At 45.3% G+C, this 26562-nt stretch overlaps 1 protein-coding gene across 1 annotated transcript in view; it reads right to left on the minus strand.

Moving 5' to 3' along the window:
- The window catches only part of ovol1a (ovo-like zinc finger 1a), a 22670-nt gene extending 9836 nt beyond the window's left edge, over nt 1-12834 (minus strand). The window contains exon 1 of the mRNA XM_083640285.1: nt 12397-12834. Within this exon, the coding sequence (XP_083496411.1) occupies nt 12397-12496 (100 nt within the window). The 5' untranslated portion in view covers nt 12497-12834. The remainder of the gene's footprint in view (nt 1-12396) is intronic.
- Between the last annotated feature and the right edge of the window lie 13728 nt (nt 12835-26562).

Below are 26562 nucleotides of genomic sequence, written 5' to 3' on the forward strand. Positions count from 1 at the left end.
GAGACCATAGAACATTTCACTTGGACCAAAACTTTAAAAAACTACATTGAAAAAATATTTAATTTAGATTCTAAATATATCTGAAACCATTTCGTTTGAACAAGTACAACTATTTTTATAAGCATTTTACGAAATGTCTATGGGAAAATAAATAGCGGATGAAAATCTCTGGTACAGTGCTGAAGCAGGAAGTAGGCGGTCACTTTGCCTCTCTATTGGAAGAGAGGCGTAGTGGAGCATGCTAACTGGTTTTGTGAAGAGCGAAATGTATGAAGCTATTTTGGGTGTCTTAGAATATTGATCGGGACATTTGCAATGGAATTGGCATCCAGTTATTCAGTGATGCCAATGTATTAAATAATTGTTTAGAATGAAACCCTGGATCTGTTTGTTCATTTTAATTGACTCTAATTGTTTGCTCTGTTTGTGGAAGGGGCTATTGAGTATTTAGCAAGGAGGGACACTTGTGAGCAAGCTCACTCTATCTTGTTCAACCAGGAATGGACATGACTGCTGGCCTGATGGCTAGGGCCCAAGTTGGGTTAGCCCCTAGGCTAAGGGTTCCAGTTGAGTGCAATGTCTTCATTCTGGTATTTTGTCTTGAGACATTTGATCTTTCTTGTAAAACCAATTCTGAGTATTTTTCTGATTTTGTATTTTTCTATGCAACTCAACATGTTAAAAAAGCCTGGTTTCTCCACATTAAAACAACTGTGGGGAACTTAAAGCCTGCCTCTGCCTCTACCTTCTTCTTCTCCTGCTCGCCATCCTAATAATAAGGTCCTATATAAGTATTTCAATCATGAGAGACTCGTAATATAATTTTAACAAACTTTATTGAATCAGAATAGACAGTTTGAGTATGGCGTATGACTCCATGATGTGACGCTCCTCTTGCTTATGAGAGAGGGGCGTCAGTGCTGTATGAGATAGGACATCCCCCTTAAGTCATAACATTGGTGGTGATCTGGGGAGGTGGTGGGATGAAGCTTCTTGCTCTGGAGATGCTGGATGAATGCGTGATGCTGACACGAGGTGAGTGATGACTGCACAAGTGTGATTTAAGCTGTGGTGATGGGGGCTTTATATAGTACCAGGAGAAGGGCATTTATGATGTCATAACTGACGTCATTTGGGCAACTGTGACGTCATGGAGAAGGTGACGTCGGAGATGGAGACGTCATTTAGTGACGTCATTTGGGCTGAGGGTTATGACAGCATGGGGTGCTCTATTAATGCCTTATTTGGTCTTCCATGATTGAACTACAGTCTGCGACTACACTTCAATCATGAGAGACTCGTAATATAATTTTAACAAACTTTATTGAATCAGAATAGACAGTTTGAGTATGGCGTATGACTCCATGATGTGACGCTCCTCTTGCTTATGAGAGAGGGGCGTCAGTGCTGTATGAGATAGGACATCCCCCAAAGGAATTTAAAGTTATTTCAGGAACTGGGAGAGTGAAAACGGGGGTCATGGAGCTCGCATGGGGTATGCTTTAGTCAGGTCGTGGGCTGACGGGGGGAGAATTTAGGCATGTCGGGAGATGAGGGGCTGACCGGGGTTTTTTAAGGCAAAGCGGGGTTGCAAGGGCGTGGATGTGGATAGCCCGGGCATGGGCGCATTGATGAGGAAAAGGAGAGTTTGATCACCACCAACGAAGTGCTTGTTGCCTCTTTAGTCATGGAAGGAGGGATCTTTGGGCTGATAATATGGTGTCTTGCTCTGGTCGAATGAAAGATGCATAGGCGGATGAGGACCAGCGCCCCAGTTGTTGAAGGGAGGCGGAGGACGCCCCCTGCATGGCTGCTGATGTGGCTGCTCCGATCCTGAAGGAGTGACTGGAATAGTTCTCTGCAGGGATGTTGCATTTCTGGAGTGTGGTCTTGAAGTGAAGGATGAACCAGTCATGTGATGATGGGGAGAGATGAGGAAAAGGGGGCCAAGGGCTGATTGAGGTTTATGCAAATGCCGGAATGATGGGTTATGCAGATTGTCGGACATTGGCTGACTTGTCAGGACGTGGGCTGACTGAAGTTTAAGCAGGATGCAGGGATAATGGGTTGAGCAAGTTGTCAGGATGTGGACTGACTTCTCGGGACGTGGGCTGACAGGTTTAAGCAGAATGCAGAGATAATGGGTTGAGCAAATTGTCAGGACGGGGGCTGACTTGTCAGGACATGGGCTGACTGATGTTTAAGCAGAATGCAGGGATGATGGGTTGTGCAAATTGTCAGGACGTGGGCTGACTGAGGTTAAGCAATGGCAAGGACACTTATGGGGTTATATGCAAATTGCCCGGGCATGGGCACCAAACGGGGATTGGGAGAGAAGACCGCCACCAACGAAATGCATTAATACTTCCTACCAATCATGGAAGGAGGCATCTTTGGGCTGATGATATAGCAGCTTGCTCTGGATGGATGTAGGACGCATGGCTGATGAGGACAGCAGCCCAGTTGTTGAAGGGAGGACCCCCCCGGGAGGGGACCACCCCCCCCAAAAGAAAAAGGTCAGCGATGACCTGCATTTTTTAGGTCAGTAATGACCAAGGTCGCAACAACCTGCATGAGCATAGCCAGCAATGGCTTAAAGATGCAATATTTAACCTTTAGCATTATATTATTATGGCATGAAAATGTCTAAAAATGAGTAGACATAATGTTATATTCTTTAGTTGTGCACTTACTTTATCCCAAATTGTATGAGGCAAAGATAGGCTTGATATTTTTCTCATAGTTTTCCTATCTATCCGTTCTATTCCTAATAGATGCACGTTCTGATTTGTGCATTTTGACATTTGGAATATTAAAGGTGGGCTGACCATTGTTAATAAGTACGTTTTCCCCTTGGATTTGACTTTAAGTTGCGTGTCTACAGTATGTCTATTATGGGCCTTTTTCATTTGTTTTGACAGTCGTGTACTGTCACTTCGGGAGAGTTGCACCCGCACCCTCGGCTGAGCTGTTGTACGGTGGACTTAGTTCAGTTGAGGCAGAGACTGGCTGTGGAGACACGCGGTTTTCGTGCCATGACCTTTTTGATTAGTTTTGACGTCCAGCGGGAGGGGGAGCAGTGAATGTGCTGCATCTGTAGAAAGTTTTAAGTCGTCGGCAGACGAGACGATTTCGTCGTAGAAAAATGAGATTCCGTTCCAATTTTCTAAGAGGTGTGCCCAGGGGGTATACTTTTGCTGAAGCCACTGTGCTGTGCCCGGCTATATGCTTTGCTGGAGCCACTGTGCTGTGACCAGGGAGGAGCTCTGCTGAAGCCACTGTGCTGTGACCGGGGATATGCTTTGCTGAAGCCACTGTGCTGTGACCAGGGAGGAGCTCTGCTGAAACCACTGTGCTGTGACCAGGGATATGCTTTGCTGAAGCCACTGTGCTGTGACCGGGGAGGAGCTCTGCTGAAGCCACTGAGCTGTGCCCAGGGATATGCTCTGCTGAGCCACTGCTGTGACCGGGATACAGTGTTGCCAGATGGCAAATGTTGAATTATCGTACCAGAGGGTCAAAATTATCGTTTTTGGAGTGAAATTATCGTACGCCCCCTCCCCAGCGCGCGTGCCTTCGGCGCGCCTATGTCGGGGGGCTGCGCTGATCACAGGCTACTTTTTGGACTTGGCATGATTTTTCAACACTGTGGTCTCAGCCTGCGTTGCAACAACAACAAAACACCCTGCACGTATTAGCTGCAAATATGTTTGTTTGAAGAGATGATTGTATAAACAGATAGAGTGATAGATGTAGGATTCGTCTAAGTGTCACGAAATGATGAGATTCTCGTACGTTTGGGGGATTTGGGGATTATTGATCGTACATCGTACAGAGGTCAAAATTATCGTACAGGTACGATAATTATCGTACGTCTGGCAACGCTGCCGGGATATGCTCTGCTGTAGCCACTGTGCTGTGACCAGGGATGTGCTCTGCTGAATCTACTGCGCCGTGACCGGGGAATGAGCTCTGCTGACCTGACGAGTTATGCATAACGGAAAGCCGGGTGATGCTGCACTGCACATTAAAGCCGTGGTGGACTGGGAGGAGCACCTTTTGTTTATGATCGAGACTGAAGCTTCGTATGCATTTGCAATACCAGAGTAAATCTCGTAGAGGAAGATCGATTCCCTACTGGGAGAAAGTAGGGAACTCATGGTGCCTCTTTTCTGCAACCATTCACCTCTAGAACTTAATTCAAGCATATGCTGAAGCCAGAACCACCCGCAAGCATTTTTCGGTTGAAAAGACGTTTAAATTTGAAAGTGAAAGTTTTTTTTTTTTTTTTTTTTCACCCACTATTTGCAGACGTTTATTGAACTTTCAGATTTAGACCATATTTCGCCAGGATCTTAAATTAAAATATCAGCGCGCACACGGGATTCGAACCCCGCTTTCCCACATTCAAGCCAGTCCGCTCTAGCGCTGAGCTATACATTTTCTTATATTTTGAAGGACGGCAACAGCAGAACTGATGATTATCGCCATTTTGCCTGAAGCATGCGACGGGAGACGATAGTGTCGCATCTTGCATTTGCAATGCGCATCTTTGGCAACGCTAGACCAGCCACGCGCATGCGCAGTATAGCATGGAAGGCCGGTGGCTAGCCAGGTAGCTAGCGCGCTACTCAGCATGGCCGGAAAAGTTTACAAGGGTTATACTTTATCTAAATGACTGGGATTGGATCGATGGATTGGATGCGTAAGAGAGGAACCATGCTATGAAACTGGGACTAGAGGCATGTTGTTAAAACCCGAATGGACACGGGAGAGGGAAGCGGCCGTATGCCGTATGCCGTATGCTAAGGGATTGGCACCCGGCCTGAAATGGGTGCAGCAGCAATGCCGCAACGTTGACTGAAACCAGGGACTAAATGCATGTTTGATAATACCCGACCGGACGCGGGAGAGGGAAGCGGCCGTATTCAACAGGGCAGAGTTGCTCGGGGATTGGCACCCGGCCTGCAATGAGTGCGGCCGCCGGAAGCGATGCCGGCTGAAAAGGGGGGATACGACCTGAAACCTGGGGCAGGGCTGTTTGGGCTGCTGCCGTGGGGAGCGTGGGGCTCGCGAGCTGGAGCCTTGGCGCGTCCGCCGAGGAGCCGGCGGTCGTGGTGCGCTTCGCTGGGCCTTTCTTGGAGGTGGACTTCTGGGCTCTTTTGCTGCGGCCACGGCCTCCGGAGTGCTGTGCGGACTGAGATCCGGGGGAGGTGGACTCCTGGGCTCTTTTGCCGCGGCCGCGGCCTCCGGAGTGCTGTGCGGACTGAGATCCAGGCGAGACGAGGACCTCCTTGACGTTGGATCTTCTTTTGCGGCCGCGGCCCCTGGTGAGGGGAGCGTCCCATGAGACGCCTGTGACGCCCGGAGATGGAGCCTGGGGATTGGGGATTTGCCCGAGGCTGGCCGGGGCGTTGAATGTGCTCTGGAGGAAAGCGTCCACGGTGGAGCTGAAACTTTGCTGCTCGTTTTCGGACTCGGACATGGTGCTGGACTGAATGAAGCTTCTTGCTCTGGAGATGCTGGATGAATGCGTGATGCTGACACGAGGTGAGTGATGACTGCACAAGTGTGATTTAAGCTGTGGTGATGGGGGCTTTATATAGTACCAGGAGAAGGGCATTTATGATGTCATAACTGACGTCATTTGGGCAACTGTGACGTCATGGAGAAGGTGACGTCGGAGATGGAGACGTCATTTAGTGACGTCATTTGGGCTGAGGGTTATGACAGCATGGGGTGCTCTATTAATGCCTTATTTGGTCTTCCATGATTGAACTACAGTCTGCGACTACACCTGTTGCTACTACAGTACTAGGCCTACTACTGCCACCTCTACTGCTCTAGTACTGCTAATGACATAACATCCAATCAAAAAAGTCCCTTTAGTTTCTTCCCATTATTTTATTCGATTTGTATTCATTTATTTATTTAAATGAGGACTTAAAAGAGCCACAACTACCCATAAAGCAGCCACATGTGGCTCTATAGACCCTCGGGTTGAGTATCACTGTGCTACTCCCTCTATTAGAGTATTTTGTATCTCCTGTGGTATCATTTTGTGAAGCTATATTTCCCTGTCAGGATTTATAGTTTTGCTGTAATATTTGTGCAGTATCACTGTAAAGTTCATTATATGATGTTGACATTTTTGACAGGGTAAAGAGAATTTGTGGAATCTGATGCAATTTAGTGGTTTATTTACTATAATTATATAGAAAATAAACCACTAAATCTCATCAGCTGTTTTCTATAGTATATATATATATACAATGTCAAAGTGGCCATTATAGTTTTTAAACAATCGTACATTTATTTATGTCCTTCCAGTCATTTTCAACCTTTTTCCTATCAAGGACCCTAAGTTAGTCCACATCAGAGCAACGGACCCCCATTTGATGAGGCAATATATCTGTCATATATATATGCCTATATATATATATATATATATATATATATATATATATATATATATATGACAATATATTTATTGTCAGAAATTATTTTGTGCAGAACTCCCATGACTCTCTATACCAGGGGTGTCCAAACGTTTTTGAATGGGGGCCAGATTAGACGGGAAAAAAATCACAAAAAATCACAAACAATACAATTGTTGTCGATTTTGTTTACCATTTGAAAACATTAGTTCTGCCTGTGTTGCTCCTACTTGGTACAGTACTTGTCTACAAATTGTATGATAGTGCCGGACGTAAAAAGAAAAAGCTAATTGCTCTTATGAACTAATACTGTGCAGAGGGCCACATATAGTATATTTTGAGAGACAAGCCGAGGGCCAATTAAGATCGGTCAAAGGGCCCCCAAAATCTGGCCCCCGGGCCGGACTTTGGACATGCCTGGTCTAAACTGCAGGTGCTGGTAGAGAGATAACACAGTACAACAATGATCAAAATAGTCATTCTAAAATGACAAAATGCTGAAGTTTAACAATTCATCCATTTGCTGGGGACCACCTGGAATGCCTTCCAGGTGGTCCGCAGACCCCACGTTGAGAACCACTGCTTTATTCTGGTGGAGATTAGTGTGGCGATACGCTTCTGTGTTGCCTCCTGTTGGTTTGATATTTAATCTCATCTCACCTCCTTTCCCTCACACACTGGTGAATGAGGTGTGTGTACTGTATGTGTGTGCGTGTGTGTTTGGGGGGTGGAGTAGGGGGATTCAAAATACCCAAGTGTTTCCAAGACTCCACCCAGTGACTGTGAGAGAGAGAGGGGGGGGGGGGACAAAAAGAGAGAGAGAGAGAGAGAGAGAGAGAGAGAGAGAGAGAGAGAGAGAGAGAGAGAGACCTCTATTGAACTTACGACGTGTTCTTTAATATTTTTTGACTTGCTGCATTTAACATCTCTCAGCTTGGAGAAAGAGTCAACAACCAGCAGATAACTTTGTCAAACACACAGACAAAAAAAGACTGTGTGTGTGTGTGTGTGTGTGTGTGTGTGTGTGTGTGTGTGTGTGTGTGTGTGTGTTTGCCAAAGGCGTCCTGTGTAGCAGTCAGTAGGTAGGTAGGGCCCGTTATATTTCCTCCTGTCCAATAAACATTAACCCTGCAGCGGGCACGCGCACACGGCCTCGTCCTGCTAACGAGATAAAGTCACGGAAGTATGACGCTGTCATCATTTCTACTCTCATAACAACAACAAAACTAATAATAGAGACGCTGCATGAGATAGGCCACGCCCATCACGGGGGAAAAGCTCCGTTCACGTCCACACACACCAGCGTCATATTCCTTGAATTAAACATAGCTAAAAGCCATCGGGATTCTGGGCCAAAATATTTGACTGGTACTCTTAAGGCCTACAAAATAACCCTTCAGCCGGAGGCAGAACTTGCCATCTTCGGCTGCTCGGAGTCCTCTCTGAACTTCCCTACAGCTGTGTAACAATCTCTGACACCGGGGACAACTGTCGCCAAAAGACTCATCCTGAAGGAACGGAAGTCCTCCTCTTCACCTTCTTTTCAAGTATGGCTGATGATGGACATGGTTTCTGTTATACAGATGGAGAGACTCAGGTTCCTGAGAACCAACTCGCTTAGAAGGTTCTTAACTATTTGGGACCCATTTCTGGGCTACTTTGACGAGGTTAAAAATGATTAGTGAGCAGTGACTGGGGTTGGGGGTGATGGACAGCTTGCCCGGTCAGTTTCCTGTGGAGCCCTTTGGTGGGGTCCTACTGTATGCGTAATATCCCTCACAAGCACATAAGCATCTTTTGTAGCTGGTAGCACCACGTTAACAATGCTAAATGTTAATGATGTATGTATTTTATTTTATTTTTATTTTCCTGTGTCTGAGCCTGTTTGTCTTGTTCGTTTATTGTTCTATTAAAAAATTGTGTGGGGGGGGGGGGGGGGGGGACATAGCTAAAAGCTGTTGTGTGGTTCATGGATCCGGATGGTTTTAACCACGCTATACTTTGTCAGGACGCAATTTGGAAATGCCAACTGAATTTGATCGACAGGAAATTAATCGACAGCTATTTAGATAATAGATTGATCCTTTTTGAGTACCGTAATTAAAACAAAGACAACATTCTCTGATTCCAGCTTCTTCAATGTGAATATTTTCTGGTTTCTTTAGCTTTGCGTATGACAAAACAAAAATGTTTATATTTATATCTGTATATGATAAGGTAAATACAGTTATGAATTACCGCAAAATTTCCAGTTTATTCACATTAATTCCCGTAATATTCAAGTTTCCAACTGTCGAATTTTTAGAAATTAATGAAATCCTATAACAAGAGAATGTGTGAATCTGTGTGTGCGTGTGCGTGTGTGTGTGTGTGTGCGTGTGTGTGTGTGAGCAGAATTATGTTCGGCCACAGCTATGCCATTTTACGTGTGATCGCGCTGAATCTTTCAGGAAGTGTAAGGAGCACCCCTGCAGGTGACCTAATGAGGTAATTAGGGACAATTAATGCCTGAATTTGTAATGGTTCTGCTGCAGATTAATTGCAGAACTTGCGATTAGAGCTGCAACGATTAATCGATCGACTAATTGAAAATTAACCTACAACTATTTTGATAATCGATTCATCGTTTTTAGTACAATTTTAAGAGAAAAGGTCTAAATTCTCTGATTCCAGCTGCTTAAATGTGAATATTTCTTTACTCCTGTATGACAGTAAACTGATATCATCTTTGAGTTGTGGACAAAACAAGACATTTGAGGGCACCATCTTGGGCTTTGGGAAACACTCATCGTCATTTGCTACCATTTTCTGACATTTTATAGACCAAACAACTAATCGATTCATCGAGAAAATAATGGACAGATTAATCGATTATGAAAATAATCGTTAGTCGCAGCCCAACTTGCGATGCCGTGCAATGGCTGCGAAGCCTCCGCCGGTCACATTTGACACTGGAACACTGCACAGGTATTCTGCTATGGAATGCATGTGTTTATGGCAGCTGGACAGGCTAAACCAGAAAACTTCATGTTACACAACCCAAGGCTCAGAGCAGTTCAACCTGTAGCTGTAACCTGTAGAAACACTGGGGACAGTCAGGCCCTGCAACATGTTTCAGGGACATGTAAAGAAGAAAGAAAAACACTAAACGTTAGGCCTAACTGCTGGCATTCTGAAGCCTCATAAAACTACACGCCTGCGTCTGACAGCAATTATCATACCTGTGTGTGAGTGTGTGTGTGTGAGACACACACACACACTCACACTCACACACACACACACACTCACACACACACACACACAGGCCACACACACACACACACACAGGCCACACACACACACACACGCACACACACACACACACACACACACACACACACACAGGCCACACACACACACACACACACACACACACACACAGGCCACACACACACACACACGCGCACACACACACACACACACACACACACACACAGGCCACACACACACACACACAGGCCACACACACACGCACACACACACACACACACACACGCACACACACACACACATGCCACACACACACACACACACACACACTGCATCATGGGCAGAGGTGGAAATTGTACTGGCAAATCCTACTCAAGTACAATTATTGTTATTAACGAAGTACAAGTGAAATTACTAAAGTAAGAGTAAAAAAAAGTAGCCTATTTAAAACACACACACACACACACACACACACACACACCTACACACACGCCACGCACACACACACACCAGGCAGGTACATCAAGTAACGGCACATACCAGAGTCAGGTGAGACCGTTGCTGTGTGGGTGAGTTAGGTGGCGTGACAGTGGTTTAGTTTCTTATTGTAGCCTGATGATGACTTCTACATGTTTTTAACCCAGACCCATACTAGAGCTGAACAGTCACGTGACACCTTTTGCCCCGGAAGTGAGTTTCCCCCAATTATTTTCTCCATAGACATTTTGAAAAATCCTTATACAATGAGTTTTAATGCTGGAACCAAGCCAACCCCCCCCCAACCCCCCCACGCCTTTATTTTTTGTTTTTGCTACAAGTGAAATGTGTTATGGTCATTCACGATTCAGTAGCCTAGGGGTCACGGGGTGGCTTGGTTCCAACCTTAAAACTCGTTATATAAGTTTTTTTTTTATGTCTATGGAGAAAATGAATGGGGAACTCACTTCCGGGGCAAGGAATTTCACTGTTGACCGTTGAGCTCTGAATTAATCCACATCTTTAATATATTAGGCTGACCTGCATCTTTATGAGCTAGGCTATACATTTATAATTTCATTGCAATATCATTCTTTGTTGTTTTTGTTAGTTTATTGGTGGTGGTTGCTTGCCTTAATGATGATGGTCACCGACTGGAGGTAGTTTACAAGTGTCCATCAAAATAGTTGCCTGTTTTCTATGCGTAAAACTCGTTTCCACAATTTCACAGATCCTAAAAGTCAAGCCTAGATTTTTTTTTTTTTTTTATGGGTATCGGGCTTCTTTAACTGTTCTTACACAAGTTTAATCCACAGGAAAAGTAGCGGCAGCTCACTTCACCCAACTACACTAGACTAGAGGATGTAAAAGTCAATGATTAAAAGTTAACGGTGTTGAGATGAGAGAAAGAGAGAGAGGGAAGGGGGAAGGGAGAGAGAGGGAGAGGGGGGGGGGGGCGTTAGGTTAGAGGGTGTAGTCCGTTAGCTGTTATCTGATACCGATGTGGCCCAACAATAAAACCTCTGCCGATGGCAACAATGGGGATTGTTGTCAAGGAAAGAGAGGGAGAAAGACCGAGAGAGAGAGAGAGAGAGAGAGAGAGAGAGAGAGAGAGAGAGAGAGAGAGAGAGAGAGAGAGAGAGAGAGAGAGAGAGAGAGAGAGAGAGAGAGAGGTGGGGGGGGGGGGGGGGGGGGGTCGAGAGAGATTTTAATGCAAACTCGATGGTAAACAGTCTGTATAGGTGAAGCAGACATGCAGTCTCAAATGATCTGAAATCTATTTCTGGATGTGATGAAGGCAACTCGAGTCACAACAGAAAGTGTCTAATTAATAAATAAATCAACAGTGGGCTAACTGACAGTAGCCTACAAGAAAAATCCATCCCTGGATATGTCATGCCATGATGCCATACGGCGGACTGGTCAGTAGCTAGGCCTATCGGCTATAAAGCCTTCTCTGACTGCAGCAGGTAGTCTCACACAGCTACAAGGAAGAAAGCTGGAATCAGGGTTGAAGGTCGATATGAGAAAAGCAACGGGCCCTTTGTGATAGGTCCTATCTAGGTGCCGCGACACACACACACACACACACACACACACGGGTGGGAAATGACAGGTAGCCTATCAAGATGATCATTACAGCTCCGATGAATAGCCACTGGCTGTAGCATAGCCTATAGCAGGACATAACGAATAGCATGCTGCAGCATAATAGCTATAGAATGTGGCTGATTCGTTGTATTTAGTCTGTTCATCCCTGTGATTATTCTGAGCACTATTCTGAGAACCGCCACGCTGTCACACAATTTCCCTATTGGCTCCAATATTAGGCTACTGTCAACATTCTAGGCAATGAGGCAAACCCATTTTATTTCACCTTTATTTAACCAGGCAAGTCATTAAGAAACAATCAAACAATGGCGCCCTGACAAACAAAACTCAAACCCAAAGGAAAACCCCAAACTTCGCCCTAAACGACTAACGTACGGGCCTACAGCGGGGAAGCCACTTCACGGCCCGCTGCTTTCCCGTTATTCGGCGCCCCGTTACAATGACTAGGAGGACCCCCGTTACACCTGGCGTTAACCAAACAAGAGTCCCGCGGGTGACCAAAAACACGTCGAATCAAACATGGTTTAAAACACCGGACGCGCATTTCAGACCCAGTCCAGCTACTTTGTCGCAGCATTAAAACTCCTCAAACGGGGAGCCTACGTCGGCGTGGAGGACTCACCTGGGATGTAGACGTCCCCTCGCTCATGGTCGGGCAGCTCGCTCCAGTTCCGCTTCCCCGGCGAAACACTCTGCTTCTTCACCAGAAAGGCTCGCGGCATGGCCAATAATGACACGACCCACCGCCTCAAAGCGCAATCAAACGGTTACAAAGTAACAAACTGTCGCCAAACTCGTCCGCCGCACGCCTCTGAACGCAAACCTTGGAAAAAAAATGGAAGGTAGCGTATCGGTCCCGTTCTCCTTCCTCCTCCTAGCTTTCTTTTCACAAAGTTTTAATCCCTTTATTTTCTCTCGTTTCTTTCGCGGAGTTTGTTTTTCCAACGCTCAGGCGGAAAGAACCAGAAGAGAGAAAGTCCCGTCGACAGGTGAGTCCGCTCAGGTGAGCAACCCGCACAGGTAACACGAATATCAGTGACAAATAACGGGAGAGTGTGGGTGGCTGAGAGGAGAGCGGTCTAACAAATAGGCAGATAAGGTGGGTCAGAAAGCTGCAGCACAGGTACTCATTTAAAAAAGCAGGAAACGGACACCAGCGCGCATGCGCGAGAGAAATAACGGTGACAACAAGCTGGAGAGAGCAGCCATGGGCTAGGCCTCTGTAGGCTATACCTGCTCAACCGGTTTACCCCTCTTCTCTCTCTCTCTCTCTCTCTCTCTCTCTCTCTCTCTCTCTCCATTCCGCTTTAAGGTGGGGACGAGAGAAAACGGTGGGAAGGGTAGTGCTCACACACATACAGGCCTACACAAACGTTACCCTGAAACCTCATAAACACACCATTCAAAACACACTGGATGAAGAGGTTTCGTTATTCACCTGAAAGGTGCAACTATTTTGATAACATCCTTAAGGAAGTTGGAACTAAACATAGAATAGAATAGAATAGAATAGAATAGAATAGATCCAACCCCCCTGGGGGCAGGGGGGGGGGGGGGGGGGGGCAACTCCCACGGGTCCACTAGAATACAATGCTTTGACTGATCTTAAGGCAGATCATTTTAGCCTGAATATTAAGATTAAGATTAAACCGGATGGACAAACCCCGTCTTTATTTGGTCACAAACACCATTTGGCATGCACACACGTGCACTTCAGCCAGTACACACACACACATGCTTTGGAGGTGCTGTGAAATTTGTCCTCCGCGTTTGACCCATCCTGTCTCGTCCTCCCCCATGGTTCAGGCCAGAAGCGGTGGGCAGCTGCAGTGAAGCACCCGGGAACCAACTTCTTCCAACCGCGCCGCTGGTCAGACGACCATCTTCTGCTTGTTTTTAGTGGGGGGTTATATATGGACTAGTCTCGCTGGCCAGTCTCCCCTCCCTTCCGTGAGAGGAGTCTGGCTGCATGGAAACAGGCTGCTGGCATAAGCCCTGCCCTGCTCTACTCTGCTCTCCCATTGGAGCGACTGTTCCAGTCGCTGCCGGATGTCCGCTCTCCCCGCTTATTACAAGCTCTGTCATTGTCTCCGACCATGTCAATCAGAGCGGCTTCCGCTCCCTCCTCCCTATGTGTCGCTGCAAATAGTCCCCTGCCGCCGCAGTGAAAACAACAACGCTAACTAGCTAGCAAGCTAACGGCAGAAACCTACACGCTAGCTCGTTGCTACACGCTGAAAATGGCAAGTTGGATTGTTGGAAACTCTTTTCCAAGGGCACTGCCACTAAGCGCCGCCCATCGCAATTCCACAATGGAGACCCGCGCTGCCAGACTCCTCACGGAAGGGAGGGGAGGCTGGCCAGCGAGACTATGGAGGAACCCCGGGGAGAACATGCAAACTCCTCACAGAAAGGCCCTTTCGATGAGATAGCCCACCTGGGCAGTAGGCACTGAAGACATGGCACCCTCAGCGCCCACAGCGTCCGCAGGCAGGAATCGAACCCAGGACATCGCTACCACTGTGCCACCATTCCCCCATATAGCCCAGAAATTATAGATTTACTGCACAATTGTTTCTCAATATGAAGATTTCGGCCAATATGATAACCGATTTTGCCGATTCAGACCGATACAGATAAATAAAAAAATACAGGCTACACACACACACACACATATATATATATATATATATATATAGATATAGATATAGATATAGATAGATAGATAGATAGATAGATAGATAGATAGATAGATAGATAGATAGATAGATAGATAGATAGATAGATAGATATAGATATAGATATAGATATATAGATACCGGTATATATATATATATATATATGTGTGTGTGTGTGTGTGTGTGTGTGTGTGTGTGTGTGTGTGTGTGTGTGTGTGTGTGTGTGTGTGTGTGTGCTTTCAGTGATGTGACTCAGTGTTTGGTAGATTAATGTTGGCAGTTTGGCACTGCAGATAATTTGCACTGTGGAGAGGAGTGTCAGCTAGGCTACATAACTAACAGAAATGTAAATGTATAGATATAAGAGCAGCCAGCGTGATAAAAGGGCTTCCATGCAGGTCTATGCAAGTCATTGTTTGCATACTGTGCTATCATCGGCCCGTTGCTTCTGAATCTGTGATCATAGGGTCGAAATACGTTGGCGGTCCTGTGACCTGAATGAGACATTCTCTGTTGAAGGAAAGATAACAGAGGCACTTTTTGGTGTACAAAAAGCAATGCCAGTGTGTTTCATCCATGTTGTGCCAGCCAGGATCTTTGTGCAGTTTGGTGTGTTGCTCATGTGGCGTGTCCAGGCCATTTGGACTGGGGTGGCCCAGGTGGGAGCCTGGATGTCTTAGGTCTTCTTCAAAAAAATTAAATCCTCTTAAATATAAGGATTTTTTCCAAATGTCTATAGAGAAAATGAATGGGGAGTTCTCTTCCGGAACGGGAGCTGGGAAAAAGTGGGCGGTCACTGTTGAGCTCTATTGGGTAGTTTCATACCTCCCATTTGCTCCACACTTTAACCGAACAGTGTTTTTGTACGATCATTTAATGTTGTAAATAAAAATACAAATATTAGACACTGTATGCATGTCATTCACACATTGATCATTCATATCTCAATGGGGGTTTCATGTGTGTGTGTGTGTGTGTGTGTGTGTGTGTGTGTGTGTGTGTGTGTGTGTGTGTGTGTGTGTGTGCCCTGCCCAACACTCCCTGCTGTGTGTGTTTACCACCCCCTCCTGATTCACCACTATCCTCTTGTCTTTGTAATTACCCCAAGGACCACCACCCGCCCCCTCCCATCCCCTAATAGGGCCCATTGAAAGACCTGAAACCTAAAAATAATGACCCTGCTAATACACACGCACACACACGCACGCACGCACGCACGCACGCACACACACACACACACACACACCTCACAGCAAGAAGGTCCTGGGTTCGATTCCCGCCTGGGTCGCTGTTGGGGGTATGTTCTCCCCATGCCTTCAGTGCCTATTGAGTGAGCATCCTCCATAATAAGAACCCCAACAAAGCATGCGAGACGACTGCCCGCTGCTCCTGGACACTGTTGATTGGGTGAAATGAGCAGAGAACACATTTCTTCCCCCGCCATGGACTCTTCTCCTGCTCGTCTTCTTTCTGAGTGACTTCCTTTTTTTCCGATTTTTCTCCCATTTTCTCTCCAATTGTACTTGAAGCGAGTGATTGAGACAATCAAGCAAAGTGTAAATGATGATGATGACATGAAAAAGTGTAAACACTTATTTCCATCATGGTTCCTGGTCTTATAAAAAAAAAACATGACATACAGTAACACATAACATCAGATAAACAATACAGAACAATCAATGATAAGTACAAGAGACATAAACCAACATACCATAATACCGGAAGGCTCACATATTTACTCTAGTTTACTCAGTAAGATTTTGTTTTCCAAAAGGTTTTTAAAACCATTCAGAGAATTAGCCGACTTAATTTCATTAGGAATCTTGTTCCACTCCTCCTCCCCGTATAGAGGAATATACTTCTCCTAACTTTGCTTTTCAGATTGGGTAGTTTCAAATCTGCTACACTAGCTATTGTGTTCAGGCTATAGACAGCCATTATAGACTATAGGACGAATCAGCGTGACGTCACTTGACACCCAGAAATGTGGAACCCCGCTGCAGTTAATAGTATGAGTTGTGCCAAACAAACGTTAATATCTCAAAAACTATACATCACATTGCTTATATTGTGACATTCTGAGTGAGAGCAGAATTAGCTCAAGAGTTTGATGTATAATATATGCATGTCGTGTTGAAGTTGTGTGAACTGTCGCAGTTTTTAAAATTAGTTAGACGGCTAGAAACACAAGCCTCGTGCCACTTGGGCCCCATAGGGTTCCATTGCCGTTGCCACCCAGTGACGCGGTTTGTTTACCAAAATGCTGCTCGGCTGATCCCTCGTATATAAACGGGCGAGTTATATAAAAGTTCACCCCCCATACAGTTCTCATGAACGGGGGGGGGGGGGGGAATTAGCCAAAACGTTTTTTTTTTTTACCCGGCCGTAAACATGTTTATTTCTGCTGGAAAGTTGTACATTTTAACATGAGGGTGAATGGGGAATGACTCGCTTTGGCAGCTAGCCTCAAGTGGCCATTCGAGGAACTGTAGTTTTTGGTAATTTCGCGTTGGCCTCAGTTTTCACAACTGAAGGTTGGGCTTTGGTTTTCACATGTGACTTGTTGTTGTTGTTGTTGTTGTTGTTGTTGTTGTTGTTGTTGTTGTCGTTGTCATTGTCACACCGTCCTGCTGCCCCACATAATGAGGAAAGTTGAGATAGGAGAGTGGAAGAGGTAGAAACATTCTGAAAAATAACTTTTCAGTCACAAGGCCGCTACAGCAGCTAAATAAAACAACACTGTCACCATTTTTGTCTTAAACGGCAATGTGACCGTTAGAGAAGACAAATTCACCAGACACAATTGAATTAATTTGCTATTTAATTTGTTTGTCTGTTGTTAGCTTGTCACCCGGGATGGAGGAGCAGAGAGAGGTGAGAGAGGAGTGGAGTGTGTGGTTGGAGTGGCTGGTCTGAGGAGTGGTGCAGACTCAGAGTCACTTTAGTGAATGAATGGTATGTTGCCCGGGCTGTCAGAGGAGTTTGGGTGGATCAGCTCCTCTCCTCTCCTCTCCTCTCCTTCTCCACTTCACTTCCTTTAACCTAGTTATCTTCCTTGTGTGGAAAACGCTCTTTGACTCTTGCCTTTTGTTCAGCAAGACCAGGAAAACCCCTGAACTTCTATCTATTCTACCTCTATAGCAGATAACTGAAATGAATTGTAGTGATTTCTTTTTCAAATGCATTGAAGACAGTCCCTTATACTGTACATATACATTTCATTCTGAAGGAAAATGTGCAGAATAGCTCCTCCTTCCTCTTCAGCATACCACCCTTCATTTAACATCATTCTATTTGATGTTCTGTTTATATATCATCATATATTTTGCATCAAAGCACTTCAGTGCGTTTGCGGTAAAGCAACTTGCTGCCTTGTTCACCCTCAAGCAAGCTCCTCACCCCTCTACTCAACAACCGCACGCGCACGCATGCACGCACGCACGCACACACACACACACACACACACACACACACACACACACACACACTGATCTCTTTATTTCTTATTTTCTCTCTCCCTCCATTTCTGTTCTATTCTCTCTCTCTCTCTCTCTCTCTCTCTCTCTCTCTTGTCACACTATGGGGCCAGTTGGCCAGTTGTTGGATGCTTTTTTGCTGTTATGAGACTCTATTATGTGACTTCTCAGCAATGGTGGAAGCACTGGTCAGGTAGCATACCTGTGTGCGTGTGTGTGTGTGTGTGTGTGTGTGTGTGTGTGTGTGTGTGTGTGTGTGTGTGTGTGTGTGTGTGTGTGTGTGTGTGTGAGTGTGTGTGTGTGTGTGTGTGTGTGTGTATGTGTGTGTGTGTGTGTGTGTGTGTTGTGTTGTCGATGACAGACAGTAGCTGACAGCAGGTGACTGCTGACGTGTGTGTGTGTGTGTGTGTGTGTGTGTGTGTGTGTGTGTGTTATGCTAATATGAACCTGTGTGACTATGAGTGTGTGCGTCTATGTTTTTCCATGTTTACATGATATGTCACTGTGACAGGCTAAGCTGTTATTATTGCTGATAAATGACAATAGAGGCAGCAAGGACACTCGTTAAAAACTAGTTCCCACTCCTCCAAGCATTATTGTTGAAATCATTACAGAACAATTAGGGACAATTGAATGCAAAAGTACTGATGTATCAATTTGTGAGGGAATCATTTCATGGTATCAATTTATATATAATTGTATCTTTTATAATATAATTTAATTCTATCTTTCCTCTCATCATTTATTGCTATCTCTGTCTGTCTGTTTGTCAGATCGATCTATCTATCTATCTATCTATCTATCTATCTATCTATCTATCTATCTATCTATCTATCTATCTATCTATCTATCTATCTATCTATCTTAGTATCTATCATTAGGACTGTTGATATTATCTGGTATTTCATTGTGGTTTGGAACTAAATTGAGATGCAGGATCCTCAGATTACAACAGTAACATGCATCATTTAGACTGGCTGCTGTGCTATGATGAGTTTTCTCATCCCAGACTTGTGTCAGTGTAGCCATGCGACTTGTGTCAGTGTAGCCATGTGACTTGTGTCAGTGTAGCCATGTGACTTGTGTCAATGTAGCCATGTGACTTGTGTCAGTGTAGCCATGTGACTTGTGTCAGTGTAGCCATGTGACTTGTGTCAGTGTAGACATGTGACTTGTGTCAGTGTAGCCATGTGACTTGTGTCAGTGTAGCCATGTGACTTGTGTCAGTGTAGCCATGTGACTTGTGTCAGTGTAGCCATGTGACTTGTGTCAGTGTAGACATGTGACTTGTGTCAGTGTAGCCATGTGACTTGTGTCAGTGTAGCCATGTGACTTGTGTCAATGTAGCCATGTGACTTGTGTCAGTGTAGCCATGTGACTTGTGTCAGTGTAGCCATGTGACTTGTGTCAATGTAGCCATGTGACTTGTGTCAGTGTAGCCATGTGACTTGTGTCAGTGTAGCCATGTGACTTGTGTCAGTGTAGCCATGTGACCTGTGCCAGTGTAGCCATGTGGCTCTAGTTCCATTTTCTCCGGTTTTCTCCCCAATTGTACTCGGCCAATTCCCCCTGCTGTGCCAGTCATTGCTCCACCCCCTCTGCTGATCTGGGGAGAGCTGTAGGCTACCACATGCTTCCTCCGATACATGGGCAGTCGCCAGCCGCTTCTTCTCACCTGACAGCGTGGGGGTTTCACCAGCAGGCCGTAGCGTGCAAGGATCACACTACCCCCCCCCCCCCCCCCCCAATTCCCCTCCATGCAAACAGGCGCCCCGACTGACTAGCGGAGGCGCTAGTGCAGCGACCAGGACACATAGTTACCCTTAATCCGGTTTCCCACCCGCAGACACGCCAGAGGTAACATGGGGATTGAACCTGTGACCCTCATGTTGGGAGGCAGGGAATCTACCACTGCACTGGATGCGCTGTTCACAAAAACAGTTGTGTTATGTTGATATAATCCTCTGTGTTTTTTAAATAACAGCTTTTTTTATCCCAGAATCGATGGATAATCTTAGTTAAGATGTGTGGGCATTTTTGCAGGTGACCTAGCGGAGCCATATTTTTTTTAATTAGGGCCGATTAATTGCCCTAATTACCTAATGATGGAACTGGCAGCAACCCATGTTAAGGCCTTCCCCATGGTGGAGGGGGGATTCGATCTCCCGCTTGTACAATTCAGACAGGGGGATTTGGGGTGAACCGATTATTTCACTGGCCTGATTGGTTATGCGGGAGAGTTTGGTTTTGTGTTTGATGGTGAGGGCCTTGTACCAGGATCAATTGTTAAAGGTAATAACGCTAACACTCTGTTATACACGTATCTAGAATCAACACTGTAACGTATTTTGGTTCAGAAACTTTCATATACATATCCGTGGATTACAGGCATACCATGCCTTCATCTTCTTCTGGCGACCAGCTGGCCTGTCTCCCCCTCTTCTCTTCCTCTTTCCTCCCTGCTTTCTCTCTCTGTAGTTTGACAGTTATTCTGAGCGTGTTGGAACAAGCAGATAGCAGTCAGAAAATACCGTTAGGATTTTCACCTAGGGAGGGACACATAGAGGTAGGTGTGTGTGTGTGTGTGTGTGTGTGTGTGTGTGTGTGTGTGTGTGTGTGTGTGTGCGTGCGTGCGTGTGTGCGTGTGTGCGTGTGTGTGATGGGGAGGGCTGTAGAGGTGCGTAAGTGAGTATAAATGTGATGTATGCATTGCAATCGTGTGTATGTGTGTGTGTGCGTGCGTGCGTGCGTGTGTGTGTGTCATAGGGAGGGCCGTAGAGGTGTGTATGTGAGAGTAAACGTGTGTGTGTGTGTGTGTGTGTGCGTGCGTGCGTGCGTGCGTGTGTGCGTGTGCGTAATGTGCATGTTTTTGTTATTTGCATGCATGTATGTGTGTGTTTTTGGGAGTGAACAGAGAGAAAGAGAGAGAGAGACTAATAGAGTGAATGGAGACAAAGAGAGAGAGAGAGAGCAATGGATAGAGAATGGGATTGAGTAAGCAATAGAAAAAGAAAAGGTTTCTTATAATGACTGCAGGGAAGGTAATGAATGTTACATGAAACTGAGTCAACAAGTCTCTCCATTCTCTATTGATATGAATGCAAGATGAATGGGGAGAGAGAGTGAGAGAGAAGCAGGAGAACAAAGAGAGGAGAGAAAACGCAGAATTGTTCCTCTAGTGTTTGGTTTTCTACTGGTTCTCCCTCTGTGTGTGTGTGTGTGTGTGTGTGTGTGTGTGTGTGTGTGTGTGTGTGTGTGTGTGTGTGTGTCTGTGTGTGTGTGTGTGTGTGTGTGTGTGTGTGCTTGTATTTTTGAAATACAGTCTCTGTATCCCATCCCGGCTTGTCCTTCCTCCAGGGGGCAGGCCAGGAGCAGTGGGCAGTTTTCTTGTGTACAGCGCCCGGGGACCATCTTTAGTTCTGGTCGTCGCTGGTCAGGTGACGATCTTCTGCATGTTTTCAGCGAGGGTCCATACCGATGTTGTATGGAGGAAACCCCAGGGGAGCACGGCCCGGGGAGAACATGCAAAATCCACACAGAAAAGCCCTTCCACCAGATAGCCCACCTGTGCAGTGGGCACTGAGGACATGGAAGGGGGAGGGGGGGGACACACGCCCTCAGCACCACAGCGTCCCAGGCGGGAATCAAACCCAGGACTTTCTAGCTGGGAGGCGACAGCCCTACCACTGCGCCACCGTGCCCGACCCCTAGCCTAACCATCCTCTAAAAGTATGCTTGTTTTCTCTGTCTTCTCTTTTTTAGGCATTTTCCAAAGGCATTCTGGGAAACATAGGAGATCACTCACTGGAGTAGAACTGGACGAGGCAGGTGGGAAAGAAAATCACAACATCACATATTGATGATTTATTTTTCATTTAAAGGAGAATTCCATTTTTTTTTACAACCTGGACCTTATTTCCAGGTTTATTTATCCTCACCCACTCACCCACAACATAACTTTCTGAAAACGACTCTGTATACAGATATATCGCGATAATAGAGGCCGTAGGGGCTTATCTTCTGCCACGCACCTTGCTCATATCCTTATTATATGATAGAGACAAATCAGGAAATGAACATTGGTAGAGATAGAAGCTCCCGTCGCTCCCGCTGCTCAGCTTTTGTCATCCATATAACGTTAGTCCGACCCACATAAATACAGGCGGCCATCGAATTCAAATGCATCGTCCATATTCTGTAAATCAGATCAATATTCAGCCATCCATACAGTGTTTACTGTCATGGTAGCTTGATCCACTGCAGCTGAACTCTCAACTCTCAGCTGATGTGAGACTCTGGCGGGACTTGGTGACACAGCGACACAGTGACACCGTCCCCGGATGTGACAGCTGGCTAAGAGAGGTCAATAGAGTGGCTCACATTTGTGCCAGAATAATAAGGATATGAGCCGCTGCGTGGCAGAAAATAAGCTCTTTACAGGACGTTAATATGTTCTCCCCGTACCCCCCAGGGGGTTCCTCCGTACATAACCCCCCACTAAAAACATGCAGAAGATCGTCATCCGACTAGTGAAGACAACATCTGAAAAAGTTTGTCCAATGATGGTCCAATGAAGGTCCCCGGGCGCTGGAAAGAAATAGCGACCACTGCCCCCTGGAGGAAAGGACAAGCCTGGATGGGTCAAATGCAGAGGACATATTTCACCGGCCACCGTCAGCATGAGTGTGTGTTGTGGCCGCATGCGTGTGTTGTAGTGTGTTCGTGTGACAATAAAGACGGGCTGCCATCTGAAATCGTGTTTAATAAATCTATTGCGTCACATGGGGCGGATGTAGCTCAGGAGGTAGAGCGGGTCGTCCACTAATCGCCTTGGATAAAAGAGGTCGGTGGTTCGATTCCCGGCTCCTCCAGTCTGCATGTCGAAGTGTCCTTGTGCAAGACCCCAAATTTCTCCCGTTGGTGTGCGTGGTAACCTGCCGCCATCGATGGGTGAATGTACCTACTGACTGTAAAGCGCTATGTATAAAAGCGCTATATAAATGCAGGCCATTTACCATTTACATTGCATCGTTTTCCAAAATGTCTGTTCTGGATGAGTTGTAAAGGATAGATAAAGCTGAAAATAAGGTCCAGGTTGTAAAAATGAAATTCTCCTTTAAGGTGAGTTTAGGGTTAAGGTCTGAGGTCCTCACAAGTACAGTTATTCATTGTGTGTGTGTGTGTGTGTTTGTGTGTGTGTGTGTGTGTGTGTGTGTGTGTGTGTGTGTGTGTGTGTGTGTGTGTGTGTGTTCAGGGCGGAGGGTCTGTTGACTCATTTGCCTAGAACACCAGTGAAGACATGAGCCCACTTATGTTCCGTTACATCAGCCACACACACACACGCACACGCACACGCACACACTGCCAAACAGCCCCCATGCAATCTAATCCTTACACAGCTCATCATTGCTTCCCTCTCTGAGTCTCATCTCCACCTAAGTTATGGCCTGCATTTTTGTGGTGAATCTGCCCCCTGGTGCTCAAACTTCTGAACTACAACAGATAATTTTGGGGGGCCCAAATGAACAGTGTTGGTCAAGTCACCTGGGAAATGTAATCAGTTACTGGTTATTTATTACTAATTTTAAAAGGTAAAAAAGGAGAGAGACACGCACATCCAAAACAGCAAAGGCTCCCTAACTGAGAAGATCTCAGCCTTTGTGGATTTTTTCCTTCAGCCCTGTGTTGCATCTTTGCCCTCATACACCAAAGATTCAATTGATTTGATTAAAACCGTCCGACCCAGCAGCCAGGATATACTGCTGGTCACTCTGGATATTGAATCCCTGTACACCAATGTACACCATAAAGGGTGGTCTAGAGGCAGTGGAACAATTTTTCCACCAACAAGAACGGAGCTCTGCTGCCTCCGTTTTGCCTGACCTGCCTTGTCTGTTAGAGCTCACAGAGACTGTGCTAATGAACAACTATTTTATGTTTGAAAATGACTTTTTTCTTGAAGATGTCGCCCAGTTTTGCCTCACTCTATGTTGGACAACTGGAACAGGACATCATTCTGAACAGGACATCATTCTGAACAGGACATCATTCTGAATGCCACCAACAATCCCTTCCGTACATCTCTACAAAAGGTACATAGACGACATCTTCTTCATCTGGACCTCTACTGAGGCCCAGCTTTGTGATTTCTTCAACTTTATGAACACACAGAATGCTCATCTGAGGTTCACCATGAACCACGACCCCTTCAAAATGAACTTTTTGGACATTCTGATTATCAACAACAATGGGACTCTGAGCACAAGCCTGTACAGGAAACCCACTGATAGAAATTCATTGCTCCATGGACAATCTTATCACCCGACTCCTTTGAAGAAAAGTCTTCCTGTTTCCCAATTGAACCGTGTACGTCGTATTTGCAGCTCTGACTCTGACTTCAATAAACATAATGTCTGATCTGAAACTTTAGATTCCTTCAAAGGGGGTACAAACCCGACTGGTTGATTGAAGCATCCAATCATTTTTCCAAGGTTACACAAATAGAGTGTTTAAACAAGACCAGGACCAAAACTGGGGACAATACGATCACTTGTGCTGTGCCATACTCACCTTTGGCCAAAGATATGATGGCCTCTATTATTAAAGAACATTGGCATGTCTTAGCCACAGACTCATCTTTAACAGTTTTTGATCAACTTCCACGTGTGGTTTTTAGAAGACCTCCAAACCTCAGAAATATGTTGGTGAGGGCCGATTGTCCACCTAAGCCCCCCTCTGCCCCCCCTCCCCCACTTTCTTGGGTCCAGTCGAACCTGGTAACTATAGGTGTGGACGTTGCCAACAATGCAACTTCACGCGTAAAGCGACAGCCATTTACCACCCCTATACGGGCAAACCTTTTTCCATTAGAGGCATTATTTCATGTAATACCAATAATGTCATCTATATGCTGAAGTGCCCCTGTGGGCTGGCCTATATAACATCGAGACCCTTGAAAAATGGAATCTCAGAACACAGGAGTAACATTAGACATCATGACACAAAGAGTCCTGTTGCTGTCCACTTTAGCCTTCTTGGGCACACTCTTGCCTCGCTCAGTTATGTTGGTGTCGAACGTGTCCAGCTCCCACGAAGGGGCGGCGACATCAACAAACTGCTTCTACAAAGAGAATTATATTGGATTTATACCTTAGACACAATGTCACCTAAAGGCCTCAATGAGGAGATGGATATCCGCCCTTTTCTGTGACACTTTTCTATTTCCATTTCTATTTTTGTCCTGTTATCACAGGAACTTGGTTGCATTCAAACTTGCTTCTTTGCCCTCTTTAATGTCCTCTTTAAAATGTAAAATGTAAAATGTTTCCTTTTTTTGGCCCCTAACTGGTAGTGCCACCTAGACTATCAAGACGCCTTTGGCAGGTCCCCCCTTATCTGTCCTGACTGTGCTGGGGAATATTTGGTCTATTTCAGACCATCTTTAAATGTATTTACCCCTGTTCCATTTATGTCCCTTTGGATAAATGGTATTTGTATGTTTTTAAGATTTAAAATGTTTTCTTTCCACTATGATTGGTGGGTCAGGTTGACATGTTTAGATGTTTTGACATGTTTAGACTTTTTTTTCCTAAGAGTAATTTTAGTGATTCATTTCTATATTTCCATTGTTAATGGTTAATGGTAGATGGGATTTGTTGCAGTTTTCTCTACACCTGGTGTGCATAATGCATTTTCCTTCTCTCAATTACACAGGTGTCTGTCATCCCACCTGATCTCCTCATGTGACTGTATCATGTGACACTTGACCACTATATCTATGATGGCGTCCTGTACTGTCTTGTCTGATGAAGAGCATGTAGCTCCAAACGCGTTACAAATAAATCTGGAGAAAAGGAGCTCTGCGGTGTGCGAGTAGTTTTTATTCTTTTAATTTTAAAAGGTAAACACATTATCTTACTACCGTAATTACTCACAGCAGCAGTCTATAGTTCCTCGTTTCATTATCTGGATTTTCACATTGCTGTGTATCAGATGCTTTGATAAACTGGATGTTGTGTTTTTCTCTGCAGTTTACAACAGACAGACCATAATGTTCTTTGAAGGTTTAAGCCAGGGATACTCAACTTGCTTTGCCCGGCCGGGCGCTACTTTTGCAAAATTACAGCAGGCCAGGGGCCAGTTAATAAACAATCATTAATATATTTTTTCTGTAGCAGCTTGTAGGTTTTTAGGGTGTCAGCCAGAGTTTAGTCGTGCAGACAGGATAGTTAGTTAGGTTAAGTTAGTTAAGTACATTATACTGTAAGTGCCTGGGCGGGGAGCAGATGGCCATATTTGACCACTTAGCTGGAGCTCAGTCAAACTTTATTTAACATTAGTTTTCATTGTGAATTAGAAAATGGTTGGGGGGCCACTCTGCACCCTATCGCAGGCCGCATCTGGCCCAGGCCCGGTTCTACGGGGGTGCAAAAGCATGCATTGCACCCTTATTTTAATTGTCTGCATGCTCAGTTGAAAAGTAAAAAAAAAAAAAAAAAAAAAAAAAAAAAAAAAAAAAAAAAAAAAAAAAAAAATTAATAAATGCTACAGCTGCACACTTACTGTTTAAACTTGAATTATAGTTGTTTTTCTTTGTTCTTTGATGTGATTTTATGGCTTTTTGGCACCTATATG

This window comes from Poromitra crassiceps (genome assembly GCF_964638095.1).
Source record: "Poromitra crassiceps genome assembly, chromosome: 7".
Classification (NCBI taxonomy): Eukaryota; Metazoa; Chordata; class Actinopteri; order Beryciformes; family Melamphaidae; genus Poromitra; species Poromitra crassiceps.